Source organism: Barbus barbus (genome assembly GCF_936440315.1).
Source record: "Barbus barbus genome assembly, chromosome: 44".
NCBI classification, from domain to species: domain Eukaryota; kingdom Metazoa; phylum Chordata; class Actinopteri; order Cypriniformes; family Cyprinidae; genus Barbus; species Barbus barbus.
The window spans coordinates 23,095,305-23,116,474 of NC_136722.1; the positions used below are offsets into that span (position 1 = coordinate 23,095,305).

The window sequence follows — 21,170 nt, forward strand, 5'->3', positions numbered from 1 at the left end:
AAAGTGTTGTGCTATCAATTCTTAAAGGTGATGTCATTTTGTGCGTAAAAACTGTCTCTGTGGTGCTATGAAAACATTGTGCTTCACTGTTTGAACATCAAGACCAGCCTGAGGGGCCATTCACACAGAATGTGTTTTTGCATCTAGACATGTCGTCTTACAAGTTTTACTTTTTGCAACTTAGGCATTGCATCTTTAGAATACAGTTTCATGTGCGAGACGCTAAAAAAGACACAAGCACAAGTGTCAAAAACAACTGACTAGCACATGTTTACACAGAACAAAATGCATGAACAACCCCTGAACAACGTTGGCTCAACCAATGGTGAGTGTATTTTTCTGCAAGCAACTTTTATTATCCAGACTTCTATGTTAATGTAAAGTATTATATTTGCTGCCATAATATGACATATTTCTGGGTGACTCGGGATATTCTATGAAGAAAAAAGTTGGGTGGGATTTTATTTGATATTTTAGTTGGATTGTGGATATTAAGTTTGTTTTACTGATCAGTAAAACAGTGTGTTGGACTGTCTCCTGTTGGCATGGATGTAGCTTCACGCAAAAAAAAATTTAATGCTATGGTAGAAATAGTCTAGCCTAATCAAAAGTGTACTTGTCACAAATAATTTATTCTGCAATAAAGTTTCAATAACAGTCTCAACATGGCAGCCGCCATGAGGGCAGACCACCCTTCATGTAGATTAAACCAGCTTTCTCAAGACCACAAAATGCGAATGGAGTACTTCATCTCATGTGAGTGTTCATCATATTTGTTTTGTTGTTATTATAATACTTTTTATTAATTAATGGAAAATAAACAAATGCTGTACCTTTAAAAGCTAGTTGTTTAGGCTAGACTTGTTTCATTATGAAATCGTAAAGAATAGAGTAGAGAGTATTGAGGTATTCTACAGGGTGGGCCATTTATATGGATACACCGTAATAACATGGGAATGGTTGGTGATATTAAAGTCCTGTTTGTGGCACATTAGTATATGTGAGGGGGCAAACTCCTCAAGATGGGTGGTGACCATGGTGGCCATTTAAAAGTCGGCCATCTTGGATACAACTTTTGTTTTTCCAATAGGAAGAGGGCCATGACACATCAAACTTATTGGTAATGTCACAAGAAAAACAATGGTGTGCTTGGTTTCAACGTAACTTTATTAGTTCATGAGTTATTTACAAGTTTCAATGGGCTGCCCATTGTGTTGGATTGTCAATGCAACCCTCTTGTTTATTGTTCTCTGTGCCAAAGAACAATAAACCCTCTTGCCTGAATGACTATCGCCCAGTTGCCCTCACTTCTATAGTCATGAAGGTTTTTGAAAGACTTGAAAAGCTTTTGAAAGGCTATTCATTGACTATAGCTCAGCTTTCAATACTATAGTCCCCATCAAGCTGGCATCTAAGCTCACAGACCTCGGCCTAAACTCCTCACTCTGTGACTGGATTCAAGATTTCCTCACTGGCAGACCTCAAGTGGTGAAAGTTGGCCAGTTCACCTCAAACTCCATCACTCTGAACGTAGGAGCCCCACAGGGCTGTGTCCTGAGTCCCCTGCTCTACTCTCTCTACACGCATGACTGCGTGTCCTCTCACAGCTCCACATCTATGATCATCTTATGATCAGTGGGACCCTTGTGGAGAGGGTGAGTAGCTTCAAGTACCTCGGTGTAAACATCTCCGAGAACCTGACTTGGACTACACACATCCAAACACAGGTTAAGAAAGCCAGGCAAAGACTGTACCATCTGTGACAGCTGAGGAAATTCAGGGTCTCACCAGCAATCCTGAAAACTTTGTATTCAGGGACCATAGAAAGTGTATTGACTCAGTGCATCTCAGTGTGGTATGGAAACAGCTCCAATCAGGACTGCAAAGCACTACAGAGAGTTGTGCGCTTATAGCTGAGCGCATCTCAGGGTCTGCTCTCCCCTCTCTGCAGGACATCTACCTCAAACACTGCAAAAATAGAGCTGTTAAAATCATCAAGGACTCTAATCACCCTGGTAACCGACTATTCACTTTGCTTCCATCTGGTAAGCGCTTCCGTAGCCTGATGGCAAACACTGATAGACTTAGGAGGAGCTTCTTCCCCCAGGCCATCAGGCTCCTAAACTCTAACTCTGTGTCATAACATCACTTGACTCCATGTAAATATCACTATATCAATAAGCTATTCATCATTTTTCTCTACCTCATATTGCTGCTATTTAAATACCCTGTACAACTTTTTTGCACATTCCTCTTTATTACTATTTAAGTCAACAACATACTGACCTGCACATTTATATTTATATTTTTTATCTTTTATTTTATTTTATTTTTATTTTTTTTTCTACTTTTCTTTTTCTTAATATTTGTATACTTTATAATTGCACTGTCCTTGGAGCAGACCTGACTTACATTTCACTGCTGGTTATACCCTGTATAATTGTGTATGTGACAAATAAAAATCTTAAATCTTGAATCATTCTGTCAACCAGTGCATTAAAATGAACTGTTCAAACGAACCGATTCGCTACAATGACTCGAACGTTTACTTGTGATTTGAAATACTCTTCCTGAACCACTAGATGGCAGCATCCAACTCTATCGTTTTCACATTTCAGCACAGTTTTCTGATTTGTGTAAACAAGCCAAGTATTTTAGCCAATATAGCTCTGGCATTTACACAGAAATACCCTTCTCTCACACTCCAAGCTATTATTTGCTCCTGTCCAACTCTCCCTTTCCTCTGACCATCACTAGACAGTATTAGCAGAACAAACAGCCCACATCCAGCTCAAACGGCAGATCACAGACAAAACCCTCAAGCAATCCGTGTCAGGCCTGCAGTTTCTCTTTGGTAGTAAATAAGATGTAATATCTTAGGATGTAGCCACTGTCTTGTTAGAAGCCGACAGAGGCAGAGGAGAAGACCTTCAGAGAGTTCGGCTGAAAATGACCAGACCGTGAAAAAGAAAATCCAATTACTCAGAGACAGCCGAGCCCACCCGAGAGCAAATACAACCCGATTTTTACTTCTCCTTCAGCGTCTGCCCATGCAAAACACACCACCGGGATTGCAATGCAGTTCCTAAAGTGTTCTGGGTGTAACCCTGTGTGGTATTATGTCAAATTTCCCTGGTACGAGCGTGATGTTCTGGGTCTAATTGAGCCTAATTGGATTCAATACAATTCACCAAAAAAAAAAAAAAAAAAAAGAAAAAAAACTTTAACATTAATAATTCTCACACATTACAAAAGAGCAAAATAAGGACATATATTATAAATTAATATTGTAAATAGTATTTTAATATATATGTTATATTAAATATATATATTTTATATAAATGTAAATTTTTGTTTTTAATTGTTTTTTATTATTGTTTTTTTTAAGTACTTTTTTGACACAACACATATTTCTTTGAATAAAAGTGTCTGCCAAATGCATAAATGTAAATGCCCTCAGAAGGTAGAGAAAATGACAACAAAATACATAAAAAGTAGAATATATATATATATATATATATATATATATACACACAGTATATATATATATATATATATAAGACAATAAATTTACAATCTTATGCATTTAGTTGTGTTTGAGTCCCTCAATTGTCCTCAGTGTGGAAAGATGGATCTCACAATCTGGAAAGGGTTCAAATATACAAAAGATGCTGGAAAACTGAAGAATCTGCCGGACATGGAGGATTTTTCTGAAGAACAGTGCTCAGTTTAACTGTTCAGAACAAACAAGGGACTCATGAACAAACATCACAAAATAAAAAAAACAGCCATAGTTCATCCAAGTAACCACACACAGTATTAAGAAGCAAGGGTTCCCAAACTTTTGAAGGGGGTTATTTTAATAATTTCAGCTATTTTTGTATGTTGTGGACTATATGTAAATATCTTTTATGTAAAATATCTTACTCAGGACAGTACTAAATAAAAAAAATAACATGCACTTTGTATGATCTCTCTTATTTTGTTAAAATTATTCACAGATTCTGCAAGGGGTTCCCAAACTTTCGCATGCCACTATATATATATATATATATATATATATATATATATATATATAGCCCCCCACACACACACATTTCACAACACTTTGCAAGCACGTTCATGACCCTAAATGAGAAATAGTCACACAATTTCAAGATAACATCTTAGCTTAACCAATATTTGTGTCAGCTCTAAAATGTGTTGCAGGTCAAATTGACCAGGAACATTATATAACGGTCAAACCTGTTGATGTGTGGTTACTAGGTGCTTTTTCTTATTGGCAGGTTGGATTTAGGATCTGTTTTATTACCATCAAGGTGATAAATTTGAGTCGCACCTGACCTGCAAAACTACAGATATAGACAGAGCCAGTGCCCTTATTACAAAGCCCTCTGCCTGCAGGACATCCTGCCTCACAATGACGCGCTGAAAGGGTGAAAGCGGTCGGAGATATTTATATCAGGGTTGTGTACATTAGTCTCTAATGTCATCATCAGTCTCTTCAGAATTTCAGATGACTCATAAAACTCCCTAGTTAATATCGGACTGCTCTGAATGAGTGTTTAGTAATAAAACAAGTACTTTTCCTTCTAAACAAGCTGTTCAGATTGATTTTTGAGGAAAACTTTTAAAGCTGATGAACAAAGAAAGGTCCCATCAGGCTTTTATCAAGGCTTCAACGCCTGTCACTCAAACCTCAGGTGGGTAATTAAGGCTTTCATATAATTAAATCTAAGCAACAGAATACAGCAATGATATTCAGCGTGAAACTTCACAGTTGTCTTCTGGTAATTTGATGATGTCGCAGGAGATGAAGAAGACAACAGACGTGCTGGAGGCATGTCTCTTCAGAAATGCCAGGAGATTTTGTTCTCGAGAGATCCGTGACCTTCTGAATGCACTTGGAAGGCAGTCAAGGGCTCCGGATCAGGGATATTCAGCGATTACAGGACTGGGAAGATCTTCAAATACCTGCTGAGCGCGTCTGAGGTGTTCAGTTCGTAATGATTTCATAAACACAGGTCTATAAACCAGACGCCTTCCTTCATATATCTTCAGATTTGTTTTGAGGAGGGACGACAGGCAGGACAACAGGAAGAGTGACGGAGAGCGAGACAAACGGGCCTCTGTGGAGAGCCACACGTGATGTTACGCTCCTCCAGCACACAAGCAGTGGCATGCGAAACACAGGCTGTGAGCAGTACAGTTCAGCAGACTGTAACCGTGATGCTATTCATTTTCTGAATCCCCGAGCACATTGACAAAACAGCCACCGATAAAGGGATTTTTATGTTTACATAAGATTATTATATATAATAATACTATAAAATATATAATAATTACTACATAATAATAATTATGTTCCACATTTATAATAATATTCATTTCTATAATGATTTCAGATTTAATATAATAAAAAAATTTTAGTATGTAAATATCATAGTGATGTCATCATTTCGATTAGGTTTTAAACCAATGAATGTCTGTCACAGATTGACTAGGGAACAGAAAATAACAGATCCAAGTGCAGCTTTATTCTTACAAATACAAAGATCAAAAAACAGAGCAAAAAAAAAGACATGGCAAGAGGTAATCCACAACACAGAATCCGAAAACACAAAGAAACCTGACAAAGTGAACAGCTGGAGGTAATGAAACAATAATCAGTGCAAAGGGTGATGGGAATTGAAGTCCAGAAAAAAAAAAAAAACAATGATGCAAAATTGTGTCCTCTGGTGGCTATCAAGGGCACACCAGCCACTGGCTGTGACAAGGTCAAACCATGATAGTATTTGTTGTGCTCCATTGTAGTAATAAAAATGAACTTCATTACTGTATTACATGAGAATATAATCATTGAGATTATTGAGAATGAGAGAAAAAACAAAAATGAAACATTCTGGGTTATTATTCAAAACTAAGACCATAAAAAGCTTTTGTTACTTGAAATAAAATAAACTTTAACTGAAAAAAAAAAATCTTAAAAATCTTAAACTTAAACTAGTTGCGAAGGCAATGTGTCTCTCTTCCGTTTAGTTTAATGATGTACTAAAATAATAAATAAGAAAATAAGAAAAAAATTAAAATGATAAAAACTATATTGACATTTAAAAAACAAACTAATCTAATAACAATGACAAAAACACAACAAAATGATCAAAACTTTAACAATAATTAACAAAAAAAAATATATATATACAAGAATAGAAAATCTACATTTATCATTACATTTACATTTATTCATTTAGCTGACGCTTTTATCCAAAGCGACTTACAATTGCTATATATGTCAGAGGTCGCACGCCTCTGGAGCAACTAGGGGTTAAGTGTCTTGCTCAGGGACACATTGGTGTCTCACAGTGGATTCGAACCCGGGTCTCTCACACCAAAGGCATGTGTCTTATCCACTGCGCCACCACCATTTTATTAAATCTAAAAATATAATACAAAAAAATAAATAAAAAGTTAAAAGTTTATATTTTGGGGAATTCAGATTTATACAGCTGAATAAATAATCTTTCCATTGCTGTATGGTTTGGACAATATTTGGCCGAGATACAACTATTTGAAAATCTGGAATCCGAGGGTGCAAAAAAATCTAAATATTGACAAAATCGCCTTTTGAAGATTTCTTAGCAATGCATATTACTAATCAAAAATGAAGTTTTGATATATTTACCGTAGGAAATTTACAAAATATCTTCATGGAGCATGATCTTTACTTAATATCCTAATGATTTTTGGCATAAAAGATAATTTTGACCCTTACAATGTATTGTTGGCTATATTGATACAAATATACCTGTGCTGCTTATGACTGGTTTTGTGCTGCAGGGTCACATTTCCATCAACATTCATTTTATATGTTGTAATGTCACCTGTAGCAAATGTTATTAAATTTACAATAATTTACAATATTTCTTTATGTATATATAAAATATATTTCTATATAATATTATTATATAAAACTTGTATTTTTGCACTAAAATGAAATCAAATATAAAAACCATTAAAAAAGCAAACAAACAAAATAAATAAAATCCACAAAACTATAGACATTTAAAAAAAAAATCTAATAAAATTGACAAAAACACAACTTTTACAAGAAAATATGAGAAAACAGAAAATAATGTAAACATTCAAAATATCAATAAATAATACTATAATATTTAAAATATATATTATAATAGCATCTCAATAACATGCATTAAGGGTGCACAGGAATGAGAACTTGGGTGAAAAATGTGCTTGAATGTCATGCAAAGCAGATCTAAAAATAACTTTAATGTTCTGCATTAAATCGGGGGTGAAAATGTAGCTTGAATGACGGGACGCTGCTGGCTCGAGGGGCTCTGTGATCATGTGAACAGGGGAACAAGAGACTGGCCGCTGGACGAGCGCATCTGACATCCCTAAAGGGACCCTGCTTGGATGCTGCGAGACACAGACACGCCGTTCCTCCAGCATCCGAGAGCGGAAACGCAATGAAGTAGGTCATTCACGCATAGATACGCACGCATGCACCCCCTCCCCTCCATCTCTCTCTCTCACACACACACACACACACACCAGCTCCTCGTGCTCCAGCGGCTTCCTTCAGGAGCACACAAAGACAGCAGAAAACACCCAGACGGATGGCAGAAACGGACTGTGCTTTTTCCACATGAGTGCAGGATGTAGAGCATTTATTTTAACAGAGCATCCTGGTTTTTTGGAAGCTCAGCGGACGAGGGATGAATTTCTAGCCGGGTTGAGATCAGGACGCGGCGTTTGGATGCAGGAACATGAGGGAGAGAGACAGCAGGGCACGGGCAGGTGAGTTCAGGAGCGTCCTGGAGTTCTCCTTCATCCAGCTCATCACTGACCTGTCTATTGATTTCTTTTGTTTGGAGACGCTTGGCTCACTTGCTGTGCTGAACTGTTTGTTTTGCGCTGTTGGGCACATCGTGTGTTCATGCGCTTTTGTTGTTGTTGTTGATGTTTACAGGGTCAGACACTGTAGGCGTGATCGTTATAATAACACTAAAGCATATGAAGTACAAAAACAGACAACAAATAAGGTGAAAAAAGAAAGGAAGGCGAAAGAGAGTTGTAAAAAGTGGTCAAATATTTAAATTAATAAAATAAAATAAAAAATGCAATGGAATGAGAATGAATTTAAAAATTAGAATTGTTTTATTATAAAGCAGATTTTTTTGTGCAATGCTGATGCAGTTACGTTTGCATGCTTGTATATTGTGTACGAAATTTAATGTGATTTGATAGGGAGGTCAGGTCAAAGGTCACCTTCAGGTGTTGACCTAATAGGGTCAGTGAGGAACAGATTTTTTCATCTATTAAAGAAGGCAATTATCTTTTACGATACATCAATATAGAAAAAATGAATTGAAGAATTCACACTGGGTCTGAGATTTACATTCAGTCTGACCATGTATATTTTACATTATTTGTATTTCATGAAGCAGATGATTTTACAGCTCATTCCCTGGGGATCAAACCCATGACTTTGGTGTTGCTAGCGTAAGTCTATGCAGAACTGAATATGCAATTGCAATTTCATTTATATACATTTAAATTAGATTTTTAAATATTAATTTTCATACAACTGGCATCATATAGAATAAAATGCCAAGAAACCACTTTATATGTAGTTTTAAATAATAAATTACATTTTTCAGTATGAATTACCCATATGTTATCATACACAAAAACATATGGACAATTTCCAGATTTTTTTTTTTTCATGCCACTTATAGAAAATTGTATTTAATTTGCAATTATTTGCAATATTTCTTTATGTATAATAACTATTTTATATATAATTTACATGTATAAATTAGCTTTATTTTTATTGTTTTACATAAAATGTCAATATTAATATATTATATTCATAATATACATTATTAATATATAATAAATGTTATTATATAACAAATTCATGTCTTTAATTGTAGTGGAAAAAACACTGCATTTCTCCAAATACTCTAATTTAAAAAGGCAAAGTCTTTATAAAGGAGCTAATTAACATGATTACATTTTATAAGATGGAAAGTTCCTGCCCAATTTGTTGTTTTGCTGGATTCATGTGAATTTCTTTGAATTGCAGTTCCTTTTCCTGTCATTCCAATTCAATATCCAGTATGTTAATCAATTCAAATTCCAACTCATGAACTAAAACTGAGACCATTTCTAATTTCTGGCTTTTGCTCTACCGGTTGAGCTGAATGAATGGCCAGGCAGAGCGGCTAGTGGTTTAATGCAGTAGAAATCAAAGGCTGGCAATGACCTCTAGAGAAAATGAGAATGTTCCTGAATCAATTTCTCATTTGTTTCTCAGTCAGGGGTTAAAGTGGGCAGGATAGCAGGGGTTCGGCTCATCAGAACTTCTGGTAGGTCATCTTAAGGTCGTACGGCATCTTCATCGTCATCTGTTGTTGTTGTGTTTGTGCAGGAGGCTCTTGTTTCGGTGCGCTGTCACTATGCATGATGCTGATAACATGAGGCCTCATTCTAGGTCACTGCGTGATTCAGTTAGTGCCCTTTGCTGTTGTTGAAATATTCACAAAGATTTGACTGCCTCGTCTGAGAGCGTCAAACCAGGTACACGGCTAGGGAAATAGAGTGTAGGTAGAGTGCTGACGAGAGGAAAGAAAAGAGGACACAGATGCTAGAGAGAGAGAGAGAAAGAGAGAGAGAGAGAGAAGAAGAAGAAGAAACAGAGAAAGACAAATGACGACATCAAGGAGCTCTATAATACCAGGAGAGAGTTCCTCGCTAGGATGCAATTCCTCTTGAAATGAGTTTGTGTTCAAATGTTAGTGTGTGTTTCTCAGTGCCCAGGTGGGGGTTCTCCCAGCGGGACGGGGCAGCGGGACGGGTGGCGCTCCGGTCGAGGACATGCAGGCACTGTCAATCACGTCTCTCTCCGCCTCGGAGCTGGAACAGCAGTATGAGCTGATCGCTCCTTTAGGGAAGGGCACCTACGGCAAAGTTGACTTGGTGGTGCATCGGACACAGGGTGAGTCTGTGTGAAAATGAGGTAGCGCCGTTACGATTCTCTTTTTTATAAATGTCCTGGCTGCTCCTCTCCATGCAACAGAAGTGAATGGATTTGGAAGCTGTCAAGTACCAAAAATGACACCATGAAACTAGCATGCATATTTCAATGTTTAGGATGTAATTATGTGAGACAAGCCAAAATTTAGATCACTGTTCACTAAAATCTAAGCTGTAGCTATTAAACCTCATTTACCCTTGTGAAGGGTTATTATCGTTAATTACTACAAACTACATGCATAAAAAACAAAAACATTTTTGTTACTTAAAATAAACCTTACCTGAAACAAAATAAAATCAATAATCAAAATATTATTTTTTATTATTTTAATAATAAAATAATAAATAAATAAACAAGAAAAATGCCATTAAAAAAAAATAATAAAAAATGACAAAAACAAAAAATAAATAATAAATAATAATACAACTTTGAAAAGTAAACAGAAAAATATAAAAACAAAAACAAATAAAAAATATCAATAAAGATTTTTAGCTTTGCTTGATATAAAATAAACATAAAATTAAATAAACTGGAATAAAATACAATAAAATATAGAAAAACAAACTTATTTAATTTCAGATAAAATAATTGAAACTGAAATAAAAATAATAAAAATTACAGACATTTTAAAAACTAATAAAAATAACAATCACACAAAAATAGAACTTAAAATTAAATTAAAACAGAAATAATTGAAAATATTAATTAAACATAGTATATCAATGATACTAAAACAACACTGCCCTTCACTCTAAAAAATAAAGGTTATTGACCTCAGTGTTTCCATGATGAACACTTAACACCCATAGAAACATTTCATTCCACAAAAGGTTCTTTATTGTGGCAAACGTGTATTTAGACTATTAAAATGTTCTTGAAAACAGTTTAAGAACTGTTCACAGAAAGGTTCTTTTTGGAACCTATAAAGTGTTTCTTCTGTGGCATCACTGCAAAAAACACTTTTGGAACCTTTATTTTTGAGAGTGTTGTGTACGTTCAAATATAGTGGTCTTGATGCATCATATTTCATTCACCTTTATGTTGTGTATTTGCAGGTACTAAGCTGGCTCTGAAGTACGTGAGTAAGAACAAGACGAAGTTGCGCAGTTTTCTGCGTGAGTACAGCCTGACAGCAGCGCTGGGCTGCAGCCCGTTTATCATCAAAGTTCTGAGCGTGCTGTTTGAGACGGAGGACAGCTATGTGTTCGGACAGGAGTACGCACCTGCGGGAGATCTGTTCGACATCATCCCACCACAGGTACCACAGCACCTCGTTATTAACACGACCAGCTTTACATCGCAAATCACACATTTGTTGGTTTAACACCTATAGCACTACATTTTTTTTAAACAACAAAATCAACAGACAAATAAACAATGCAATTATGTATTCATTTTTATGAAAATAATTAAGTAAAATTAATTTCTATTTTAAATAAAGAAAAAATAAAAGCAAGTTTACAACAGGTGTCCAAACCTTTTTTTAAAGGGGGCCAGATTCAACGATGTGGACACTCCGGTGGGCCGGATGCTTCTCCCTATACGACAGTAGCTTCAGTTTTGTCTGTAAATACTGACAACTTTAAAAGTTTGAATAATTATAATATATAGAATCACTTTATGGTATTTAGTCTATTAACACATTTATTTTGTATAAATAGAAAAGCACAAAATTGCTTATAACAAAAATATCTGTAAGTTGGCCTATATTTCATTACTACCTTACATTACATTCAGTTAGCCTACATTAATAATATATAATTTGCTATGAATATCCTACATTTCTGCCACAATACCACAGTTACGGTTACTACAGTAAATCCATTGTAAACGTTGGTGATTTGTGGACTGAAAAGTATAACTGCATATTTGATGCACAGTGTTTCTATGGCGGCAAATCTATGCCATTAATAAGCGAGCACAACACTGATGCTGGCGCGCACCGTAAATAAAAGTGTCCATAATCAAAGATAAAGTACAGTTGTCTGAAATTTAATTTAGGCCTAAATTTAGTAACTTTAGACATCTGTAGGTAGCTTGTCAATGTCACTTTTAAGTAACAAAATATCTTACAATTATTGATAAATAACTGATCTGATTTTAAACCTATATTTGTTTCAATTTTTACTGTGTTTCTAATAGGATTGAATGCATTTGGTGTGATGTCAGAATCATGGTATTTCAACAAGTATTCAGACATTCAGCACTTGCTGGAGGCAGAAGGATTGCTTGATTTATCAGTGCACTTCACTTTTCAGTGTGCACTTCACTTTTCTCCCAAGAATTCAGGCAGACTTTGACACATTTGCAGAAGCCTGGAATCTTCGGGCAATCGAAGTTCAGAGCAGCTGTGGCAGATTGGACTGATACACACAAAATTTACCAATCCGAGAGAAATGAGGTATGGAGACCCTGCTTTTTAAAATTATATAATAAATACAAAGAAAACAAAATAGAATAGAAAAAGAATAGAGCAAGCGACTGTTAGAGGCCTTTTTTGCTTTTTGTTAATTGTATAATAAATAAATAGACAGAAAACAAAAAGAATAAAGAAGCTATAGCTAGAAGCTAGATTTCAGAGCTGTTGTTCAAGAATTTGAATCCCCTTTGAGTTTGGGTGAGTTGAGGGCACTCAAACACCTGCTGAATTCAACTGCTCCTAATTTCCCTGTCAAAGAACTGTGTTTGCTTTATCAGTTTTTTTCTACAAATATGGGGTAAATAAAAAAAAATGACTGTTATGTCCCAGTCTAGATATGGCTCTTTGATGTCCGGAAGATTTAGCAGTTAAATACATAATTAAAAATCCACTTAGATTAATACATAAACAGTAGTGTGGTGAAAGGGTAACTAAATTAGGGTCACCATACCTCATATCACTTTACCTTTGATTATGGACACTTTTACTAGATATGAAACTATGTTGGTCAGTGCCTCCTGAAGAAAACATGAACCTGGCAATCTGTACATCCTCCAGTCCTTGGTCTCCCTTGACCCTGATTTAAAGAAGAAAAAAAAAGCTATACATTTCCAGAAAAAAAAATCTAATGTTTTTCTTTACAGTACTTGTTCTGACAGTGTGCCAAATTCCTGGATTGCTTCTGAGAAGAACTGGTATGATGTCGAGGCCCGGTTGTTATTTGCTGCATTCAAGTACACGACCTGCAAATACAAAGGAAAAAAGAATAACGCATCAAAAATAAAATTGGAATTGAATGTATTACAAACTTCTTTTCAATAAACAAGAATCAATTTTCATATACATCATAGTGAATGGACTGATGACTAGTAACACTGTAAATCAATTGCAAACATGGTGAAACCTGTAATTTATAGGAACACAGACTAAACAAACCTTGTGGAAGTTATTTACGGCGCGCGCCAGCATCAGTGGTGCGCTCGCTTATTAATGGCATAGATTTGCCGCCATATGTCTCTCCTGTTTTCTGCATCAGTGTTGTTGAGAATCTCAGCACTGATTCATCTGCCTTTAAACGAGTTTAAATCACCACGGAATCTGTGGTTTGCGTTGGAAACCTCTGCTACAAACACAAACGATTGTCACAGGCTGTAGTGGTCATGTGATTGAGAGCTGTCAGCGAGTAAACGTTGGACATCCCTGGTTTACAACAATTTATGCTGATTTTCATAAAATGACTGTATTACAGTAATAAGAATCAAGGAGAATAATGAGAATATGTATTGTATGTATATATATATCTTTTTGAGATATTTAACTGAATATACGAGTATATATTTCCTCTTTTTTGGACAATATAGAAAACCAACTGTCTGTTTGTAGTCTTTAACCAGACTTTTTGCATTTTCTGGGTATTTGAATTCTGCAGACATCTGTGGAGTTCAACAGGCGCATGCATATGATCCAGCTTTTGATTATGGAAAACTAGGTAGATCAAGGTCAACTGCTTACTCTCTTACAGATTAAGAGCTTGTGCTGTATTTCTCTGTATCTCCTCTGCTCTAAACTGTGCATTTGTGTTTCCGTCTCTTTCCAGGCCGGTTTGCCGGAGGAGATGGTCAAGCGCTGCGTTCAGCAGCTGGGTTTGGCTCTGGACTTCATGCACAGCAAGAGTCTCGTCCATCGGGACGTGAAGCCAGAAAACGTTCTGCTTTTTGACCGCGAGTGCCGACGTGTGAAATTGGCAGATTTAGGAATGACACGGCGGGCAGGCAGCCGGATCAAGCGGATCAGCGGCACCATCCCATACACGGCCGCCGAGGTGTGCCAAGCCTCGGTATCGGAGGGAATCGTGGTGGTGACGACCCAGGACGTGTGGGCATTCGGAGTTCTGCTGTTCTGCATGCTGACGGGAAACTTTCCGTGGGAAGCGGCGCTGCCTAGCGATGCATTCTTTTCGGAATTTCAGCGATGGCAGCGTGGGGCCTTTCCTCCTGGTGTTGTTCCCTCCCAATGGCGGCGGTTTTCGGACGATGCGTTGCGCATGTTTGGTCGGCTGTTGGCGCTGGAGCCGGAGCGGCGCTGTGGGGTTAAAGAGGTGTTCTACTTCTTGAAATACGACCTGCTGAATCATCACCGCCGCAGAGCTTCCTGTAGGCCGTCTAGGGGCGGTTCAACACGTTGCTCCGCCCACAGACACACAGAACCCTCTCCGCCTTCAGGCACTTCCTGTCTACGCCCCACCCCCCTCAAACGTAGCATCCTGTCCGAACCGCATTCTTCTAGGGAAGAGTCCTCCAAAAGCCCGTCGCCCAACCGTCAAGACAAGAGCAAAGTGATGCTGACCACTCCTATTGAGATTTGCGTATGAGCCAAAACTGGATACAGCCGCAAAAAGGTAGCAATATTACTTCAGTACTACTATTGGGAAAATGTTTGCACAGGAACGACAACGTATTTCGTCATAGAACCACCATAAATGTAGAAATAGCAAACTATTACATGGTGACTTTGAAACCTTGCTAAAAGATGTAGTTCACTTTAGCACTAGAAATCAGTTTCACTAGGAAAACGTGGTGAATTAATTAAAACTGCTTTCATTTTAAAGGAATAGTTCACTCCTTTCCAAAAAGAAATGGAAATTCTGTCATCATTTACCTCATGTCGTTCCAAACCCATGTGATTTACTTGAAACATGGACGAAATACTGCACAATGCTCCATGATGGATCCTGAAATGACATAAAAGTACCATATTCTGAGTCCTCTAAAGCCATATGATAGATTTATGTGAGGAAAAGTCCAAAATTTAAGTCATTATTGTCCAAAAAGTGCACAAATTGTATCTGTAGGAGTACAGCAGCTGGGTCACTATCCTTAAGGGACAAATTTGTACCTTATTTACCCCTAAAAGGTGCATATTAGTAATATAGGGTAGGTTATACTGTTCTAATATGCACCTTTTATGGGTGAATTAGGTAAATGAATACACCACAGGTAAAATTGTTGCACTTTTATTCTGAAAGTTGAAGAAGGCATCATTGACATCAGTTCTAATGTATCTCGATGTGTTGTATTTGTATTGAATGACCTTTAGAGATACTGCACGAGGGAAACATTTTCAACTCTGTTTCTCACTCAAAGCTGATCATCATGTGGTTTTACAAGACTTACAATATATTTTATACTTGTATAGACTAGTTTTATTGTGTGTTTTTGTCGTTCTTGGAGCAAGTGTTATTTTAGTATCACTATTATAGTTTTTGATGATATTTTGAATCAGATTTAGTTTTTAAGATTTTCTGGTTTTGATTTTAATTTTGGTTAATGTTGTCTATTTATATTTAGTTTTTAGTTTTAGTTTATTTAATTTGAGTTATTTTAGAACTTCAACTTAAAAGTAAATGAAAATAAGAACAGGCTTGGCAACTTGTTTTATATATTCAGGTAATGGATTTGTTTTTATAGTTTTAGATTTAAATGACATGAAAGAGAGTAAATGATGTTGGGTGAACTAAACCTTTAATGTAATGTTGCTTCTAGCGCTGCATGATTAATTAAAATAAAACCATAATTGGTTTAGTGTAATAATCAAATTTGAAATAAATACTTAGTATTTATAAAGTTAATATTAGTAAATTGTCTTTAGTAAAATTTATTTTCGTTTAGTAATAATAATAATAAAAATTATAAACAATTAAAAACAATAAAATAAAAATTATATTAATAAATAACACAATATGTGTAGACAAATTTTGCGGCCCAATCACAATTTATTTTTTTTTTATAAAAATTGCAATTTTTCACCTGGAAACTGCCTGGAGGAACTTCCCAAGAGACAGAGGGCATTTTAATCAGTCTTCAAAGCTTCCTCTCCTGACTTTTTTAAGAGTAACAGTCTCCATAGATCACAGGGATTTTATTATGTCTCTTTGTATTTGATGTGTGCATTCAAACAACTTTCTATGAGATCTTTGAAGAAACGCATCAGGAGCTGCTCGCTTTCCTGGGAGGTTTTAGACAAACAGTCGTGATCTTAACGGTTCAACTGAGACCAGTCTTCTGTGTTCTCGTATAATGGGTCAATTAGGTAAGCAAAGCCTCAAGGAATCGTTCGAGAACACGAGCGCATCTGCTCCCTAGAACATTGTGACTGTGTTTCGTCAGGTAGTGCTAATTTGTAGCGTTTTTTGTATCAGAGAACAAACGATCAATCAACTAACTTCTACAGAGACTCTTTTTAGTCTTAAATTAAAGTGTATGTTTACATAGGATGCATTAGATATTGATTTAGATGGTATAGAGCAGTTAAAGTCTTAATGTTTGAGCTATTATGTTGCAAATGAGCACAAGTAATTAACAAACAAACTCAAGGAGAGATGAAAAGAACAATAAAGCATAATCTGAAGGAGTTCTTTGATGTAAATACAAATGACACAATAACAATCATAAAACAGTTTAATTATAGTGAATTTTGCTTCTCTTTTATAGGACTGTTTCATGGTAATTTATGGTTATTCAAAGAACCCTGGAATATTGACCTACAATAGTTGGTGTTTTCTATTCAAAAGAGTAAATACATATAAAACTAGATGTTATTTAGCTGCTGTAAGGATTGTCATACAGTCGTAGATTGTTCTGAATGATAAACAGCTAATTAAACAGATTAAATGCACTTCATCCTTCATCTGTTTCTTATTTGTCATGTGACCATTTTCAATTTACATCAAATTCAGGGGACCTATCGCCACAACTTAAATAAATGCATGGTTACAAGTAAAAAAAATTGTGATTTAATTAACCCTTTTAAGTTGCAAACAATATTTTGATAAGTTCTGTTGACATAATAATGTTGATCATCACATCGACTTATTATTATGTGTAATTTAAAGTCAATTTCTGCATTAATTGATTTTTTTGGTAGTAACTTACTGAAATTGTCTTGACAGCTTTGAAAATTGGGCAGTGAATTTCTAATTCTCAGCATGCTTTGCAGAGGACTGGATAAGGAGAGTAAAAGTTGAAATTAAGTGTTATTTTGTGCGTTTTTACAATGTAAAAAAAAAGATTTTTGAGTTCTCTCAACTTATTTTTGTAGGAGGTTCTTAACTTTTTGTTGTAGAAACTTAAAACAAGAAGTTGAGAAAACTCAAAAATCTGCTGAAGTTTGTTGCCTTAAAATTTTAAGTTGGCTCAACTTTTTTTTTTACAGTGTACACATGAGGCATAGACAGTTTTCACTGAAAAAATTGTAAATTTCAAAATGAATTACAAAGAAATAGCACTGAATTAAGCACTGAATCTGCTCAGAAATTTTGAAGTAGAAAGACTGAAATACTATTTTCAGGTAAAACGTAATTCATTACTCTTTGTCTTATTAACAACATTTTTTTTTTCAATATAGTAAGGGGAAACCCCTATTAGAGTTTAATGCTGTTTGGAACTATTTGTTTTTTCAGAATACTCAATTTGAAATTTTGTGTTTATGCTACAATTTATGTTCCTCTAACTTAATGTGGTTGTCAGAGAGTTACCACAGTCACCGCAGTCTCCACCAATGACACTCACCAAATCCCAATCCCCTGATTTCTGATCACCAGCACCTGTCAGCACTAATCAGCAGCACTATATCCCTGCACTCCTCCCATTCACTCACTGTCTGGTCTCAAACATTCTATGTTGACTAACCTGACCCACTTACCTTTTGTCTACCTACCAGTTGCTTCTGTGTTCCTATTCCCGTTCTCCATCGCTCCTGTGCTCCACCGTCTCCACGCTCCGCTGTTCCCTCTGGATCCTCTGGATAAAGAAATAAGGACATTAACACTCAGATAAGCCCCAAGAGACTTTTCCATTCCCCGCCTGCTTACCCGGACTTACTGCTCATCTCATTCCCCTCTGCTGCTTTTCAATAAACCTGTTGTTTGTATTGCACTTACCTCTGTGTCCCGTGCCTATCTGCTGACAGAAGACCAGACCAGAACCGACGACCAGAGATGGAGTTCCCAAACCCTGCCGCTGCGGATCCCCTCGAAGAGCTGGTCAGCGCTCTTCGAACGGCTCTCTCTCCGGTCACACACCCTCAGTCTGCCTCTGCCAGTCCCATGGCCATCCCTGCAAACTATTCGGGGGAGGCGGTTGAATGTAATGGTTTTTTACTCCAAGTTTCACTCTACATAGAGATGCAATGTCATACATTTTCCAGCGAATGGGCTAAAGTTGCCTTCCTGATCTCCCTGCAAACTGGGAGGGCATTGCTCTGGGTACGAGCCATCTGGAACTCACAGACCACTATAATTAACTCTTTCGATGCTTTCTCTTCCCACTTCAAGGAGGTCTTCGGCCTATCTACCGGCTCACTCTCCATTGCCGACCAACTCATCCGCCTCCGCCAGGGAGATTCTTCAGCTAGTGGCTATACTCTGCAGTTCCGGAATCTGGCGGCCTCGTGTGGATGGAACGAGGCAGCGCTACTCACTGCTTACCGTCAGGGCTTGGATCCACAGATCAGAGCCCAGATGGTGATCTATGATGACACTGTCAGTCTGGAGAACTTTATGCAGAAGGCCGTTAAGATCTCCCAACGTCTCACGGCTTGTCAGCTGGACATAACTGCTCATTCTCCATCCTTACCAGCTGCCTGTCCTTCGGTACCAGAACCTATGCAAATGGACACTAATCGCCTCTCACGCACTGAGCGTGCTCGACGTCTCGCCACGGGGCTGTGCCTCTACTGTGGAGTTCCGGAGCACTTAATTCGGGTGTACCCCTCTCGCCCCCCACGCCCTGCGGTGAGTACCCTCTAATTGGAGCCTGCTATCTCTACCCTACCACTGCTAACGGTACAATTGGTCACCCCACGTCATTTCATTTCAGTACCCGCCCTCGTGGACTCGGGATCCTCAGGCAATTTCATCTCACTAGCCCTCCTAAAACAGCTTGATTTACCCCACCAGAGACAGGCCGAGCTGAAGATCGAGACCATACAGGGAAAACCGCTCTGGCGTGGGCACATCAAGTTCCGGTCTCTGCCGATCACTTCATCGTGATCACTTCGATCATGTCTTCATCAGGAGAGGATTTCCTTTCTGGGACTGGAGGGACCCACCGTCGATATCATCCTGGGACGCCCCTGGCTATCTCAACATTCCCCCGAAGTCAGATGGGATACAAGCGAGATCCTCCGATGGAGTAAAACCTGCATCCAAAACTGTCTCTCCAACGTCCCTGTACCCCTGGTTAGTAACCTGAAACTCCAAGTTTATTCCACCCTAGTGGAGAGCCCTGAACCTCGTGAGGTTCCGACGATCCCATCTGGCTACCTGGCGTTCCAGGATGTGTTCAGCAAACAGGCAGCCACGAATTCACCACCGCACCGGCCATGGGATTGTGCCATCAACCTGCTGCCTGGAGCTATACTCCCCAAGGGTCGAGTATACCCCCTGTCCATCCCGGAGCGCAAGGCGATGGAGGATTACATCAAGGAGGCTCTCCAACAACCATTCATTCATCCTTCCACCTCTCCAGCGGCCTCGAGCTTCTTCTTCGTGGGCAAGAAGGACAGAGGCTTGTGGCCCTGCATCGACTACCGGACCCTCAAGGATCACACTGTCAAGCTCTCTTATCCTCTTCCCCTGGTCCCGGACGCCCTCGAGGAACTCTGTGGGGCCCGCATCTTCTTGAAGCTGGACCTGCGGAGCGCCTATAACCTTGTTTGTATCCTGGAAGGTGACGAGTGGAAGACGGCGTTCATTACCCCCTCAGGCCACTATGAATATTGGGTCATGCCGTATGGCCTTTCCAACTCTCTGTCCGTCTTCCAGGGGTTTATGAACGAGGTGTTCCGGGAGTTCCTCCACCGGTTTGTCATCGTGTACATAGACGATATCCTGATCTACTCCCGGAACCTGGCCGAACATCGCCATCACGTGACGCAGGTCCTACGGCAACTCTGGAAACACCACCTCTACCTGAAGCTCGAGAAGTGTGAGTGTGCCCTCTTCACCCGGTTCCAGTTTTCCATCACGTATCGACCCGGAGATAAGAATGCCAAGGCAGATTCCCTCTCACACATCCATGCCCCCGACGAACCCTCCACACCTGAACCCATACTCCCTCCAGCCGTTCTTGTGAGCCCCATCTGGAGCCACATCGCCTCCATCACCAAACCCGCTCCACTGTGAGGCCCAAAGGGCACCTCCTTGAGGACTTCCCTTCTGGGCTCCCTGCATGCTTCCCTGGGCTCTGGACACCCAGGCAGCCAGCGTACTCTCTCGCTCCTCCAAGCTCGGTACTGGTGGCCCAGTATGCCCCGGGATGTTTCCCAGTACGTTCGTGGATGCTCAGTCTGCTCCATCTCCAAGACTCTACATCACTTACCCACAGGAAAATTAGTCTCATTACACATTCTACGTCGCCCCTGGTCCCTCTCCTCAGAGTATCACCCCCAAACTAATGGCCAGACTGAGCGGAAGATTCTTACCATCGAGAGGCAGATCAATGAGGTCACCTTCCGTCTCCAACTCCCTGCACGGTATCGTATCGGTATCGGGAGGCCGCCTGGAATATCTTATTGACTGGGAGGGATACGGGCCGGAGGAAAGATCCTGGGTGGCCCGGGACGATGTACTGGATCCCTCTCTCCTGGCTGAGTTTCACCAGAACCACCCTAACTGTCCCACACCCGGAGTCC

General features: G+C 38.5%; 1 protein-coding gene across 1 annotated transcript; it reads left to right on the top strand.

Moving 5' to 3' along the window:
* Positions 1–7,777: 7,777 nt before the first annotated feature.
* On the top strand, positions 7,778–14,850 carry LOC306863225 (serine/threonine-protein kinase SBK1-like; the record flags this gene model as incomplete). The annotated part of the gene is made up of 4 exons (XM_079406465.1): positions 7,778–7,818; positions 9,837–10,021; positions 11,116–11,318; positions 14,077–14,850. 4 exons carry the CDS (start codon positions 7,778–7,780, stop codon positions 14,848–14,850), a joined length of 1,203 nt encoding a protein of 400 aa, XP_079262591.1.
* Positions 14,851–21,170: the final 6,320 nt, after the last annotated feature.